General features: G+C 39.6%; 1 protein-coding gene across 3 annotated transcripts in view; it reads left to right on the top strand.

Annotated features, from left to right (window-relative positions):
- Window positions 1-16,637, top strand: part of LOC129775694 (multidrug resistance-associated protein 1-like) — a 71,952-nt gene that overhangs the window by 39,876 nt on the left and 15,439 nt on the right. Inside the window, exon 1 of one of the 3 annotated variants that reach the window (XM_055780714.1) lies at window positions 2,526-2,607. The exons of the other annotated variants lie outside the window; for them this stretch is intronic. Within the exon in view, the coding sequence (XP_055636689.1) occupies window positions 2,572-2,607 (36 nt within the window). The 5' untranslated portion in view covers window positions 2,526-2,571. Of the gene's footprint in view, window positions 1-2,525; window positions 2,608-16,637 lie in introns of those variants that run through there. 3 annotated transcript variants of the gene reach the window in all.

Raw genomic sequence — 16,637 nt, 5'->3', positions numbered from 1 at the left:
AAAACTGCCAAAAGCGTGGTTTTCTGATAGAAATATCGAAGTTCTTGATTGGCCAGCCTGTTCTCCGGATTTGAACCCCATCGAAAACCTTTCATCTAAACTCGCGTGCCGTGTTTACGAGAATGGCAAGCAAATTTGACAACGTAAACATGCTCAAATGTCGAATTCGAGAGTGTTGGCAGCAAATCGATCAGAATACCATTGAGAAACTGATTTTGTCCATGAAATCACGATTGACTGAAGTTATTCGAAACAATGGATCATATAACTAAATTACTAAATACGCCTACTTGATATAATTTGAGAAATAAAAGCTTTCAGTGGCTAAAATGTAAACGGTCCTACAAAATAAACTAAATGTATCGTGGATTGAACCCTAATGCTTTTTTAATCATTTTTTAAAGAATCTTAGAAATTGTGGCCAATCCGACAGCTATTAAAACGAAAAAAACTAAGTGGTGCTATTTTTGTTTCGCTGAGTGTAGGCTGCGAGTAAAAGAAGCCGATTTCCTTGATTTTATAACTACACTACGACGAAGTGGCAGCGGATTCGTGATTTGTCCCACGCGCTAAAAGGCAATTCAATCGCCGTAAAAGTGTCCCGGTGACCACAAGTTATCCGAGGTCAGAGGTTCCGAGGCTGCCATCAAAAGGAATATTCGGGCGAATCCAGTGTGTACAATGAGGAAAATAACGAAGGAACACGGGATCAGTGACTTTACGGCACGGAAGATCGTAAAGGTAGATTGCGGGGTGCGGTCGTGTGCACACAAAAAAAAAACTCACATGATTACCAACCTCATCCGAGAGCTGCGAGTCGAGCCAACGAGACGAGAAAAATCTTCCTTTTGAAAAAATAAAAAAATCTAACCGATCTTTTTCAAAATTTTGACATTGCTGAATGGTACAAACATTATCATGTATATAGTAAGGTAGTGAGAATTAACTCAAAAATGAATAGGATAAACGCAAAAAAAACAAACATGTCTGTAATTGTATTGCATCATTCTAGATTCCCAGCCTAGTTTTTTTTTTTGTTTGTTTTCGGAGCTATCATTAATCATATTTAATGAATGTTACCAGTCCAAACCCCACGCTCCCCTTTTTTATATTGCTTGTATTTTATTTGCGCTCAATTGCGACAAGAACCAGCTGAATAATGTTAATAAGCTGAGAACTTTTCTTTCCGTTCACACACGTCGTATTATTGTTGAATTTTTTAAATTAACACACTTAGGTGCTAATAATAAATTAGTATTGATCACAATTTCCCACAATATCACAATGACTGTGATTGATCACTGTTTAGGTGTGAGTAAAAATGTCAGAAAGTATCTAATAAAATATTCATTTATGCCCTAATACTGCTTTAAAATGCTCAGTTTTGTAGGTCTAGATGTAACTAGATGTAGGAGTGGCCAGATGTACAAATTTCTGTGACACACGTGCTGCACACCGATGAATAATGGATGGCGGTGTATTTTTATAAATTCTAAGAAAACTTTTCATATTATTGAAGCAGTCTTCTTTCCAAAACAGTAATTTTCCTCTCGATGGCTGTTAAAAATTCAAAATTGTTTTATTGATGGTAGCTTCTTCTTCTGTAGCAGCATTGTACCACTGCGACCATTAGTTTGATCTATTGTAGTGCAGGTAGCTTCTTGCTCGGACACAAAATCGGATATAGTCGGGACCAGCTAATTTGGCGTGGAGCTGCTGTCACCAAAAGAAGCATGATTTCTGTAATTATTTGATAGCTACTGCATCATCATGATTAACAAAATATTACATCTCCTCGCTACTTGTATTAAGGCTTGAACAGCTTATCAAGCGTCGAACCTCGTCAAGATTAGCAATTTCAAGATTATAAAAACCAGCAGTGATGCGAAAGCGTGTTTACTGGGATGTTTTGAATAATATGTTTCAACTGTTGACACGTTAAGCTCCGACAGACCCTCGCGAAGAAGACGGAAAATTTAGTGTCAGTCCCCAAGGATTGATGGGGTTCAACGTATTAATAGTGTCATTATATGAATCCTGAATGTGTCGAATTATTTTTTTTTTCCGCGAAAGCATCAGCTCCTTGCAGAGTTATATGGATGCGACCAATCAAAATCAAAACACTGAACATTCATTCCACGCCCGAAAAATATTAGATTTTGCAGCCGCCAAAATTATTCTGCTATCTTATCGAACATACAAAAATAGTAGCTGCATATCATCGATACCCCTATCTCTTCATGCATCCAGTGTATTAGAAGAACCCATCTAGTCATTCAATGGATCAAGTCAATCGATTAGGAACAGTCAGATGGAATCGAGCTCGCTGAAATGCATTTGCTAGAGGTGGCGTGATACGGAGTGAAAAATCAATGTATTTTCGGATGTGGCCTTGAAAAGACGATATTTATCGTTTAGTGTTTTACTTATGGTGGCGATATCGTCAATCAAATATAGTTGTTATTTAGAGGATCTAAGTAAAGATTTCGGAATGAATACAATGATCGGTTTTTATCGAGAACATAGCTGAAGCTGTCATAATTACTACGTGTTAAGGAACTCCGATTATCTATGACCTTTGAGGAGTTTTGCGGAGGTCCCTTTTGGGTAAGGAAAAGTCAGATCAATTAATTGTAAGTCTTCAATTGACCAATGTCATAATGTCGAACCTCTTCAACGGGTTTGGTTTTCAGCTTTGATTCCTCTTCGTCGGCTAACAGAAGTGGTATGATAATCGTTCGAAAGATAAAAGGTGTACGATTGATATGTTTGATACCAATTGACCATACAATTCTAATAGCTTCAATAGCTCAAAAACTGATTTGAACGGAAACTGTTGAAATCACAAGAATCTATGAATATGGTTATCTGTTTGAAAATCCATCTCTTTTATGGGTTTTTCGGCGGTTGATACATACCGTCGCTGTCAGCCGAATCACTATAAACATTGTGTTACTCCTGTCCTACTTCAGTTTCTATTCTTCAGCTGTGTTGAACGGACACTCTAAATTTCCCACCTCAAAATGCATTCTCAGAAATTGTTCGAAGCAAGCAGAGAACAGAGCTTGTGCCGACTGGAAAAGCAGAAGAGTACCATGTCGGTTTTCATACTGTGAGGTTGAGGGTGTTTGTGTATGATTAAATCACTCGTAAGCAGTGTTGCCACACGTACAGATTTATCTGGAAAGGTACAGATTTATTCGTTATTTTTGGTCTGTACGGTACAGAGTACAAATTTTCGTCAAAAAGTATAGATTGGTACAGATTTTTTCCACGTGTGAAATTTCTTACATTTGAACAAAGCAACATGAGAGTACATGACGGCTTTTACACCGCAGTATCGCTTGGTGCTGTCGATAAGAAAAGTATTAACAATTAAATGATTGGACAGTTTCATAAGGACGGAATTCCTTACAAGGAGTATCCGAAAAGATTCGCGTCGGACGATGAGACGTATGTTTTGTCCCAGATCAATAGATTGAATCTTTTGTTCCAGACTGAAAAAGCTGAATTCCGGCGATACATGAAAAGCGGAAGATTTTTATTTGATAATTTTCCCTAATATCTGCGAGAAATCTTGCGTTTTCCAATTTTTAAATTTGAAGATCATTTGCAAAGCGTCAAGAATTTTTAGTTTGGAATAAAAGCAGAAGAAACTAACAGAATAATGGACAGTGAAAGGCAGATCAATCAATTAAAATTCATTTTTCTCGAAATCCTTTTTTTTAATTATATGAATAGCCCTCACAATTTCCAACAAGTCGTCCATACATCGGAAGATGGGCACTTTTACAGAGAATTTTTTTTCTAACAACAATTTTTTCATGTTTTATTCGAAAAAAATGCCACTAATCCTGATTTTGTTTAAAGTAAAGATAGCGATATAGTGTATTTGACAAAGTTTTATATCTTATTAAAATATGAACTTTCGTCGAAGACGTCAACTTTCTATCTTTTATTGTATCTGGAATAGATGGCATTTTGGTATAATGTTTTACTCGTTAATTTTCGTGTGTAAATTATCTTGTTTAACATGTTCTTGACATGTTTCTGAATAGAAGAAAGTTAGCAGAGCATGTAAATCGCATCATTTATACATACAAATGTTACGAATTAAACATTAATAGTAATTTTTCAAAGAAAAACATGAAAAAGTTGTTATCAGAAAAACTTTTTCCCTGTAAAAGTACTCATCTTCCGATGTATGGGCGACTTGTAGGAAATTGTATGGGCTATTCATATCAATTTTTTCGGAATTTATAAAAACATGTTTTCGAGAAAAAGGAATTTTAATTTTCATAATTTGTTTAATTTCATAATAATTTTTCGTAAGATAAGTAGACAAACTCATAGAGCATGACTTTACAAACAGCATTCTGCTTTTTTGCAAAAAAGAAGAATCTTTGACGCAAAGAGGAATAATAGTAATTTGTGATTTTTCGGAGCATTATTCATTCATAATTCATAATGCGGAACAGGACTATCTCTGGAATAACTCGCAAGCAAGTATTCACACATTTGAAATATACTATAAAAAGATGGTAAACTAGAAAACGTAAGCTTTATAGTTATTTCAGAAGTTTCAACACACGACACTGTGGCAGTGCAGTTGTTTATAGAAAGTTTGATAGAATTTGTCAGAAAAATAATCGATTACAATCGATTACAACCAAAACAAAAATAATTTTGCCAGTCTGTGTAGTTTCAAAAAAGTTTACGAACTAGAAGCAGAATGGCATTTATTTGCCACCTCCCACGGGAAAGGACCCTGTGATGCAACAGGAGGGACTCTGAAACGAATGGCAAAGAGAGCAAGTCTTGCCTAAGATTACGGAAACACAATCCAAACAGCACTAGAGCTTCATGATTGGGCAGTTAAATAAAATGACAAATGTATCACGAAATTGATTATCTGTTACGTATCCAAAGAACAGCGTACAAAAAAGGCGAACGATCTTGAGGAACTATTCAATCACGCGAAAACAATATTGGGAACACAAAAATTCCATTGCTTCATTCTTGTAGATGAAAATAAAATCGCAGCTAAAAGGTTTTCAGATTAAGTAGATGGACCCAAAATATTCAAAATGTTAGATAAAAAAATAGGAAACATATGATGATTGTAACTCTTAGAGTATAAGTTAACATGTACATGATATAAGATCAGATGAATAAAAATGAATTTAATGTTAAAAAATGTCATAAGTTTTATTACATTTTATTTGAAATAAAGACCTAGAGGTCTTTACAATCATTAAACATTTTATTATTATTATTTATTTTTTATTTTGTGAAAAAAAAATAAACTTAATTTCAGTAAAATATTGAAAAAGTTTATGTTAGAAATTTTTTTTTGCCTTAAATATGCACAAGTTGCGATGTATGGAAGAGTTGTAAGGCACATATTTATCTACCACCAAAAAAAAGTTTCATTAAAATCTGAGATGATAATTTTTGAGAAAATCAATCTTAAGTTTTTGAAATCGATTTTTTCAGGGTAGGATTTCCAAAATTTTCTGGAATTTTTTTTCTGAAAATTCAATTATTTTCCTAAAACTCTTCCATAGATCATTTTTTTTGTATGACTTACCATTTTAGAGTGAAATTTTTTTATAAAAAATGGTCAAACATATTTGACCGTTTCCATAGTCTAGATTAGATTTTCGGAAAACTAAGTTGCTTAATCGAGTGAGGTATCCACGCTCAGATAGTTTCATTCAATTTTGAGCAGGTCATGCCAACATCTGGTCGAGTTGGGGCGAAATCCGTCTTAGTGAATTGAAGTGCAACCTATTGGTTTGTAAAAAAAACATTGAAAGCGTAGAGAATGAGTTTAAAAACAAAGCCTCATATGTTTCGGCCCAACGAGATTAAGGAAAATATATCTGTTTTTTGAGTGTGGTTCGAATGGTAATTTCAACGATCCAAAATTGTACTTGCATGTACCACCAGATACTTTCTTTCAGCGTTCCAAAAAATTATATCCACGTTTTAATTAAACAATTCCAAAATTCGCAATCCTTTTTATTTACTGCTTGACTATACAATGTCTTCTAGGCTACTGATCCGATCATCTCGCTATCGGTCATCGCGAGGCTGCATAGTGTGATCGTTACGGCGCGTAACCCAAATCAAATACCACGTTACGCCACAATCAAATACGGAAAATGTTGTTGCAGATCAACGCCATTATTCTTTACTGCTATTTCCGGAAGTTCTGCATCCGGAGCTCGGGAACGATTTTCATGCCCAGCGATTTTTCGAGTTGACAGCCCACTTGCATCTTCTTTGGTCGGCTCCAGTCGTCGTTGCTCTTTGCACCTACCTGCTGTACGAAATCCTTGGTTCGGCAGTATTCACTGGATTGGGAGTGTTGATCGTACTGATACCCGTTACTGGGGTTATCGCCAGAAAAATGAAAAACCTCCAAGTGGAGCGAATGAAGATTAAAGATGAAAGAGTGAAAAAGATGAGCGAAATTTTAAGTGGGATCAAGGTGTTGAAGTTGTACGCCTGGGAACCTTGCTTCCAGCGGGACGTTGTTGACATTCGCAGCAATGAGGTCAGCATCTTGAAAGTAATGGCTTACTATGGGGCGACTACGTTCTTTGTCTGGAGTTTGACTCCCTTCCTGGTCACTCTAGCGTCATTCACCGCGTACGTGCTGATCGACGAGAACAACGTTTTGGATCCACAGACAGGCTTCGTATTACTGGCCCTATTCAACATTCTGCGCTTACCGCTTGCGATGTTACCTATGATGATAACTTTTGCGTTGCAGGCCTGGGTATCTATCTTGCGTATTGATAAGTTTATGAATAGTGAAGAGATCGATCCAAGCAATGTGACCCATGATAAGAGCGCGAATGCTGTCGCCATAAGGGACGGAACGTTTTCATGGGAAGATGATGCGGCGACTACGAAAAATATCAACCTGACGTTGAAGAAAGGTCAACTGGTAGCTGTCGTCGGTAGCGTTGGAACAGGTAAAAGCTCTCTGATATCGGCTCTTCTTGGGGAGATGGAGAAGATCAGGGGTTCGGTCAATACGGATGGGAAGATCGCGTTCGTTCCGCAACAAGCGTGGATCCAAAATGCTACACTCAGAGATAATATACTCTTTGGAAAGCCAATCGATGAGCGGAAATACGATGAGGTGTTGGAGTGTTGTGCTTTGAAGCCAGATCTAGAGATGTTGCCGGGAGGAGACCTAACAGAAATCGGTGAAAAAGGTATAAACTTATCCGGTGGTCAAAAACAACGAGTTGCGCTGGCAAGGGCAGTTTATGCGGATGCTGATATCTATCTTTTTGACGATCCGTTGAGTGCTGTTGATGCGCATGTTGGAAAACACATTTTCGAGAAATTATGGGTTCACAAGGACTCTTAGTTGGTCGATCACGACTACTGGTAACGCATGGAATATCTTTCCTTCCCCATGTGGACGAAATCCTTGTCATTAAACATGGAGAAATCTCCGAAAGTGGATCCTATCGGCAGCTGCTGGATCAAAAGGGTGCGTTTGCCGAATTCTTGAAAGATGCAGACGAGAAGAATGTTCATGAAGCTATGAATGACGAAGTCTCATTGAACATCCTTAAGCGTGCGATGTCGATTCGCACGAACCGATCCAATAGTAGCACCGGTAGCATACAAACAGCAACCATGCAACCAATTCCCGCTACGGGAACAACTCTGATCGAAAAAGAACAGTCTGCCACGGGATCGATTGACTTCTCAGTATACATGAAATATCTCCGAGCGATCGGGTGGAAGCTAGCTTTCTGGTCCGTTTTTTTCAGTATACTTACTCAAGCTAGCTCCATCTATAGTAACATTTGGCTCTCAGATTGGTCCGAAGATGTGTCTGCCGCAACCGATCTAGCTACTCGTGACATGTACCTCGGTGTTTATGGAGCTCTTGGGGCAATACAGTCAATATCTCTGCTAATAGGATCCATTGCGTTGGCCCTTGGCTGTTTGGAGGCCGCCCGCACCTTGCACAACAACCTGTTGGAGAGCTCCCTTCGAATGCCAATGGCGTTCTTCGACACCACCCCGCAGGGTAGGATTATGAATCGATTCTCAAAGGATGTCGACGTGGCGGACAATGCCCTTCCACAATCAATCCGCACGTGGTTGCTAATGCTCGTCAACGTTGTCGGTGTGTTCATCGTCATAGGTTTCTCAACTCCCATTTTCCTAGCTGTTGTCCCTGTGCTTCTCGCTATTTACTATGTGGCACAGAAAATCTTCAACGCAACAACCCGACAGCTGAAAAGATTGGAATCCGTAACGCGAAGCCCAATCTTTTCGCACTTTGGCGAGAGCATCACCGGACAGTCCACCATTCGAGCCTACGGCCAGCAGGATCGCTTCACGCAAGAATCCGAAAAACGGGTCGACTACAACCAAATGATGGCCTACCCTAACATCATTGCCATTCGTTGGTTGGCGCTACGGTTGGAGACAGTGGGAGCATTGGTTGTCTTTTTCGCCGCTCTCTTCGCCATGATCTACAGGAATTCGATGGGAGCCGCAATGGTTGGACTGTCAATCAGTTATGCTCTGCAGATTTCAGTTGTGCTATTCCTACTCGTACGGATGACGGCCGAAGTGGAGACAAATATAGTGGCGGTCGAGCGACTGGATGAGTACACCATGCTTCCTAGGGAAGCCGAATGGCAGAAAGGAACGATGGATGAGGATTGGCCAGCGGAAGGTAAAGTCGATTTCATCGATTATAAGGTTCGCTATCGCGAGGGTTTGGATCTAGTGATTAAAGGTATTTCGCTAAATGTTAAGGGAGGTGAAAAAATCGGAATCGTGGGACGCACGGGAGCGGGGAAATCTAGTTTGACTCTAGGTTTGTTCAGGATCGTCGAATCAGCTGGCGGATCGATAGCGATCGATGGATTGGATATCTCGGAGATCGGTTTGCACCAACTGCGAAGTCGACTGACAATCATTCCTCAAGATCCGGTGCTATTTTCTGGCAATCTTCGGTTCAATATTGATCCCTTCAAGAGTTACACAGATGATCAGGTTTGGCAGGCGTTGGAGTTGTCCCATTTGAAAAGCTTCGTCAAAGGCCTGCAGGCTGGTTTGGATCATGAGATCACGGAGAACGGGGAGAATCTTTCAGTCGGTCAGCGGCAGCTAATTTGTCTTGCGAGAGCGATTCTCAGAAAAACTAAAGTTCTGATCTTGGATGAAGCCACAGCTGCTGTCGATTTGGAAACGGACGATTTGATTCAGGTTTGTCACAGCATATCATCTAACAGTCAAATGAAATTCTTCATATTTGTTTCCCACAGAAAACCATCCGCACGGAATTTGCAGACTGTACAATTCTCACTATTGCTCATCGCCTCAATACCATTCTGGATTATGATCGAGTGTTGGTGCTGGATAAAGGGCTTGTAGCGGAATGTGATACTCCGCAAAATCTTTTAACAGACAAGAATAGTCTATTTTATGGAATGGCAAAGAATGCAGGAATTATTAGCTAGAAACTGTGATGCTAGTCATCGTTATTAGTCATATCCTCGTTTTTATTAAAGCCCTTCGGTCTGTTCAAAGCTTCTACTCGTATTTTATTGTTTTCGTTGTTTTTCGTTTTTGAGTTATGATTTTTCAATGTTAACATGTTATCAGTCTTCGTTCAATATTCCTTTGCGACTAGACTAGATCTATGCGACTATAATCCGAATTCTTCGCAAATATGATATTAAAAAAAGACTAGCTCATTGGGTTACTGAACTTTTCTTGAGCCCAAATTGTTCGCCCTAAACTGACTTTAACTCAAAACAGTACACTACTTAGAAAAATTCGGTTGCATTCATTTCAAAGATGACAAACTTTAGAAAATAATGAAGATGTTAAACATTTATAAAGTTTGTGTTTTGACGTAGGACCACTTGTTTCACTAAGGCTGCTTAATCAGAAAACAGGTCACGTTTTGATGAAACCATACAAACGTTAATAACTACTTCCGCTGCGAACGGATTTTTATACAATTTGGTATACCAATCGAATCGAAAATTCTCTATACAGGGAAACTTCGATATAACGTACCCTCGATATAACGTACAATTCGATACAACGTACAATTTTGAAAGTGAAATGTTCGTTATATCGAAGTTTACCTGTAATTTATTTTATATGCTATACCAGCCATTCCATGCCAAGCCGATATAGCGGATCTCATGTTCTGCCTGTTTTGCGTCATCATAAGGGCTTCGGCTGCGGACGCGAGCAAATATCTTACCCGCTGCTGTCTCTGGTGATGTGCAATCAACACATCAAACTGATGACATTGCAAAGCATATGTCATCATAAGATTTAGCGCCACATCAAACTGGGCCCTCGTCGTCCAGCTCACCAAGAGAATGACTTATGATTTTCTATGCGAGCTGCAAAAAGATATCCGAAGCAATGAACAAGGGAGTTGAATAAAATTATTGAGTGGTCAACAATGTGATAGTGTCTTGGACACTTGTACTTTCAGATGTTTGCCACCTTTGCGGTGTTTGCGGGGTGAAACTTCTGCTTCCTGTACAGCTTCCTGAATCGTAATTCGGCGGTCGTATTCTGTCTGTCGTTGCGATTCGATGTTTACATTGGGTAGGGGAATAAGTGTTTAGATTTCTTCTATTTTACAATGATTTATTAAGGGGGTCTCCGTAGCCACATTGGTTGCGCGTTCGCTTAGTAAGCGATCGATCGTGAGTTCAAAACTCAGGGCCCTCATTGACCATCTTTGTGTTGTTACAGAATAACTACGTCCACGCAACAATCATCAGCGATGGAGATCGATCCACGGTCGAAATAAGATCGATTCATCCATACAACTGCTCTGCTTTGCAAGACACATCGGGCTGCTGTTCTATAAATAACTCAACAATGATCAATCAACTGTCTCCGCTGTCCGGTGGTCCAACCGGATAATGGAAGAACAGAATGAATAACTCTTACGCCTAAATGGCTACTGTGTGAATGTACCATATGTAATGGTATAGAAGGAATACTGGCGAATGACAACTGTGTAATGTGCTAATTATAGATATGATAACCATGTGACATGTACACGATTAAAATTCGGCTCTGTTACATCTAAAATGCTAATGAGCCTTAAATAAATAAATGGGATAAACAATGATTTATTTACTGTTTGGCAACGAGAAAGTATTCATTCAATATAATTCTTTCTGCTCTACAAAACTATGTTGATTGTATTTTCGAGTTATTCAATTTTTTATTAGTTTTCAGGCTTGGATATGGAATACCCCGGAGGCAATAATCAACATTTTCGACATCTGTTCTACTTTGCATTTCATCGAGGTCATAAAGCTGCCGAAGTAGCCCGGGATATTTGCGATGTCACGGAACTGGCTTGCAAACTTCAAAAATGGCGACATTGATAACACGCAAAACCAAAATACAGGAAACTTTGATAACACGTCCCTTCTGAATTCGATGAAGAACCTCTCGAATCACTTTTGAAGGAAATTTGAGATGAACCAGCCACGGACGCTGAAAGTCTCAAAAGTGAAGAATTAAAATTAAAACTTTTCAAGGAGAAACCAGTCGGCTCCCGATTTCCCCTCGATCCAGGCTTCCTGGAAGCCGATCAACGTTCCCCGATCACTTTATTCGAGTTCGTTACTTAATTTGCCACACTTATCAATTTTGTCAAAATTGTCAATCGTTACTTCCTTGCTGAACTGAAGAAGCAAACGTCAAAATTAAAAAAAGACAGATTTTATTTGCTCATTTGATTCTTCAGGACACGAAAAGACATTTTTTCTGCCGAAGATGAAATGTTTTCTGGCAACGCTAGTTTGGGTGTAGAATCCATCTGTTATCTCCTCGGAATATTGGATGGTCGATGTTAAGTCAGATGGTTAAGTCCGATTCGTAAAATTGATGATTTCGAGTTATTGATTGCATGAGGTCAAGCATTTCGTAAGCTACATATCACATTTATCAGATCTGGAAAATCACGCGTACAGCAGAATTGACGTATCGAAATCGTTTTGAACGCTCCACGAAATCTCTTATAGCTCTAATCTTCAAGCTCTTTTTTCTCGAAATCATTAAAAAGGACACATTGTCCGGTCTGACTTAACACCGACCAGTTCATGTTGTGTCGAAAGATCGATATTGTGAGTTCCTACCAAGACGAGAAATCCCCCAGAGCCCGTAAAATATCACTGATTTATGGCACAGCTTCAGTCTCGATTTGTTGAGCTTAAAGCTGAGAGACTCCAAGTGATAGAAGAATTTCTCGGGGAAATTGTTATGGTTGGTTGATGACCCCTCAAGTACATATGCAATTTACATATTTTTATCTTACATATGCAATTTACGTATTCGCGATGTACTAACCATCGTTTAACACTATACTTCATGCAACTTGATCTCGAGCAATTCCGGTATTGGTGCAATTCCGAATTGGAGACGTGTTCAATGATAATGGTCGAACGGTGTCCAAAAAATTGTTGTCGAAGGTTAAAACGATCAAAATTTGGTCAACTTAAATTTGACGTATTTCATTTGAGTGTGTATCAAAAAAAACTAGAACACCCCTCATTTTGTAGATATGCGCGCTTAAAGTCTGCTTCATTTAATAATGGAACAAATTCTTTTGCTCATTGTGGCGCTCCTAGTGGACGGATTTGGAAACTTTTTTCACCCACGTATTGGGAAATTCATTACCTTTCACCATGTATTTATGTCATAACACCAAACGATAGCATTTTGTAAACAACCGCCATGGAAGCCGAACGGAGAGATAAAATTGTGCACAGTTTTCTTGAAAATCCATTGTTGTCGGCATCTAAGCTAGCTAAACAGCTTAAAATGCCCAGAAATACCGTATGACGTGTTATCAAGCAGTACAAGGAAACATTGACGACGGCTCGGAAGCCGCATTCGAAGCGTCAGAGTGGAACTGTCGACCGGAAACTGCGTGGGAAAGTCATCAAGGCCGTCAAGAGGAATCCCACTCTTTCAGACCGCGATTTGGCCAATAAGTTCCAGGCCGCTCACAGTACGGTGCGACGAATTCGTCTCCGGGAAGGAATAAGGTCATTCCGAGCCAGCAAACAGCCAAATCGGACGCTGAAGCAGAACAATGTGGCCAGAATCCGTGCTCGAAAACTGTACGACCAAGTGCTGACCAAGTTCGACGGATGTATTCTGATGGACGATGAGACCTACGTGAAGGCGGACTTTGGGCAAATCCCAGGTCAAAAATTTTATTTGGCGACGGCTCGGGGGGATGTACCTGCAAAATTTAAGTTCATGTTTGCGGATAAATTCGCCCGCAAGTACATGATTTGGCAGGGGATATGCAGTTGTGGACAGAAAACCAAAGTCTTTCTCACTGACAAGACAATGACATCAGAAGTCTACAAAAAAGAGTGCCTACAGAAACGGATTCTGCCGTTTATTCGTGCCCACGACCGTCCAGTAATGTTTTGGCCGGACCTCGCAAGCTGCCATTACAGCAAAACGGTTATGGAATGGTACGCAACGAACGGGGTCAGCGTAATACCGAAGGACCTCAACCCCCCAAACTGCCCCCAGTTCCGGCCGATAGAGAAATACTGGGCAATCACGAAGCGGAGGCTTAAAGCAAAGGGAAAACTTGTTAGGAACATGACTCAAATGAAGAACTGGTGGAATCAAATCGCCAAAACGGTGGACGAAAAGGGTGTGCGCCGCCTAATGTGCCGTATTACGGGAAAAGTACGAGAATTTCTTCGAAACAGCAATGAATAATTTTTTTAATTTTTTTTTATGAAAGAGTAAAGAAAATGCTACATTTGTATGAAAAACAAATTATGAATTCGTTAATAAATGACTGAACTACACGCAATTGTTTGTGTTCCAATATTAAATGAAGCAGACTTTAGAATGTGTCCTCTTTTATTTGGTTGTTTGCTCTGTTTTTAAAAACTGTTCTCAACATAGTGTCCAAACTAGGGGTGGCAAAACGGTTAATTTCAGTGAGCGGCTCTTTTTTGAACCGCGGCCCTTTTTGAGCCGAGATTCTTTCAAAAAGCGGCTCTTTTTGAGCCGAGACTCTTTCAAAAAGCGGCTCGTTTTTGAACCGCAGCTTTTTTTTTAACCGAGACTCTTTATAAGCCGAGACAATTCCAAAAAGAGGCTCTGTTTTGAACCGCGGCTCTTTTTTGAACCGCGGTTCATTTGTAAAGAACCGTGGATCGTACGCTCGTTTTGACGAACCGGCTCAAATGAGCGGCTCGTGAGCGCTCGCCCATCTCTAGTCAAGCTTCTCACACGCGAAGTCCGCAAAATCGAAAAAATCGAAAATCGAACACGCGAAGTCCGCAAAATCGAACTTCGAGTACCTTCCGAAACAAGAGTTGTACACGGCAACAGAGGTGGTAGTCATCTTTGAGACCATCAAACTACAAAAGTTCCTAAAAACATGGTTTAACATGCGGCACAGCAAACACGACAAACCCGTTCTGTTTTGCTGGATTTAGCATCCTGACATTGTGGATAGAAGGCAATGTTAATCGTTGCTTCCATGCTGTACTGAAGAAGCAAACGTCAAAATTAAAACTGACGGGTGGGTAATCTCGTGGACATAACCGGAGAGATGTAGGACTTAATAGTTCATTGTTACTTCTGTATGTTACTTCTTACTCAGATTTCAGTGTAGAAGTTATGTAAGCAAACTATAAGCTTGCACTGAGCGGCGCAAACCATTCTAAATGAAGCGAAGCAATAAAACTTTCAAATTAACTCTTAGCCTAAGCATTAATGTGTAATAGTGATTGCTCGCTGTCTAGAGCGATACTGCAACACTGAACTTTTTAATATTTGGATAGTAATAGTTGTTCAGTATCTCTCAGTGTTTAGGTATTTGCCTTGAGAACAACCGCAGTGGAACGAATCTTCGGATTCTCCTTCAGTTTCATCGAAGAACACTACTCTGAAAAATACCTCCTTCCAATCCAGCTTGCAACGTATTGTATTTTGACGTCACTTCTAACCCGGAAGCGATACACGATTTCGCGAAAATTTAATGATCGATCGGAAAGTCACTAACACCCAATAACCACTCCTTTTGATGAGAACTGCTTACCAGCCGTGTTTTGTTGAGGGAAAGCATGTTTTTATAAATTTTTGTAGTTTGATGATCTCAAAGATGACTGCCACCCTTTCTGTTGCCGTATAAAACTTTTGTTTCAAAAGCTACTTAAAGTTTGATTTTGCTGACTTCACGTGCGAGAAAGTTGGAATTTTCAAGCGTTGCTCCTCTCGGTTGGACACTATGTTGAGAACAGTTCTTCAGAACAGAGCAAACAGCAAAACCAAAATACAGGAAACATTCTAAGCGCGCACACCTACAAATTGAGGGGTGTTTGGTTTTTTTTTTGATAAACATTCAAAGGAAATACGTCAAATTTAAGTTAACCAAATTTTGATCGTTTTACCCTTCGACAACAACTTTCTGGACCCCGTTTGACCGTTATCATTGGACACGTCCCCCATTCGGAATTACACCAGTACCGGAAATTATTGAGATCAAGTTCCATGAAGTATAGAAAGGTCAAACGACGGTGACTACATCACGGATGCGGAATTTACATATGTTAGAAACCCACTTGAGGGGGTATTAATCAATCATAATAATTTCCTCAAAAGAAACACAATTTCCTCTATCACTTGGAGTCTCTCAACGTTCAGCTCAACAGATCGAGACTAAAGCTGTTCCATAAATCAGTGATGTTTGACGGGCTTTACGATATATGAGGGGCTTAGAATGAAAGGGGTGTAAGTGATTTGATCGATTTCTCTACATCGACTCTCTCTTCTGGTCATAACTTAGCTGCAAATACATTCCCAGTTGTATTTGACAATGTGGAAGATAGGTCAGAACCACATCTATCGGATTCCATAGTGAACTTAAATTGGAACTTTTTTGCAGTTGAGTTATGAACTAAAGAACAAGTTGATGAAGAGAAATCGATCAAGTCACTTACACCCCTTGCATTCTAAGGCCCTCATATGGTCTTTGAATAGGTGATCTTTCAGCGTTGCGGGATCTCTCGTCTTTGCAGGAATTGACAATATCGATCTTTCTACACAGCATGAACTAGTATTCTGAAAAGATCACAGATGGATTCTACTTATGTTTCTTAGAAAATTAATGGAAGAATACAACACGAGTCGCACCGGAATAGGGGCTACATTAGGGTGCCAATCAAAACGGTCATCTCGGATTTCAAAAAGTTACCCCATTAAAAATGTTCACCATCTCGAAAAAACACCCTATGTAAAATTTCAGCTCAATCGGACTTAAGGGAGAGTGGCGCAAAGTGGTCAAAGTTTGAGTTTTTTGAAAATCGAAAAATCACCCAAGGGGAAAGTAAAAGAAATCAGGGTTTACGAAAAAAAAATTTGATGCCAAATGTCTTATCTTGCATGAAACGTCGAGATCTACTGTCATCTCGAAAAAAAAAATTGTCAAGCATGACAAGCATAAAAACTATGCATAAACACTATGTTGTGTGCACCAGTGATCGGATAATGTGGAAGCCAGAACAAATTCCGGAACGGCCTATGGAATTACAATGTGCAAGCAACCCGTCAGT

Source organism: Toxorhynchites rutilus, chromosome 3, assembly GCF_029784135.1.
Source record: "Toxorhynchites rutilus septentrionalis strain SRP chromosome 3, ASM2978413v1, whole genome shotgun sequence".
NCBI classification, from domain to species: Eukaryota; Metazoa; Arthropoda; class Insecta; order Diptera; family Culicidae; genus Toxorhynchites; species Toxorhynchites rutilus.
Note: the sequence above shows the minus strand (reverse complement) of the source record. Positions and strands in the feature narration are given on the sequence as shown.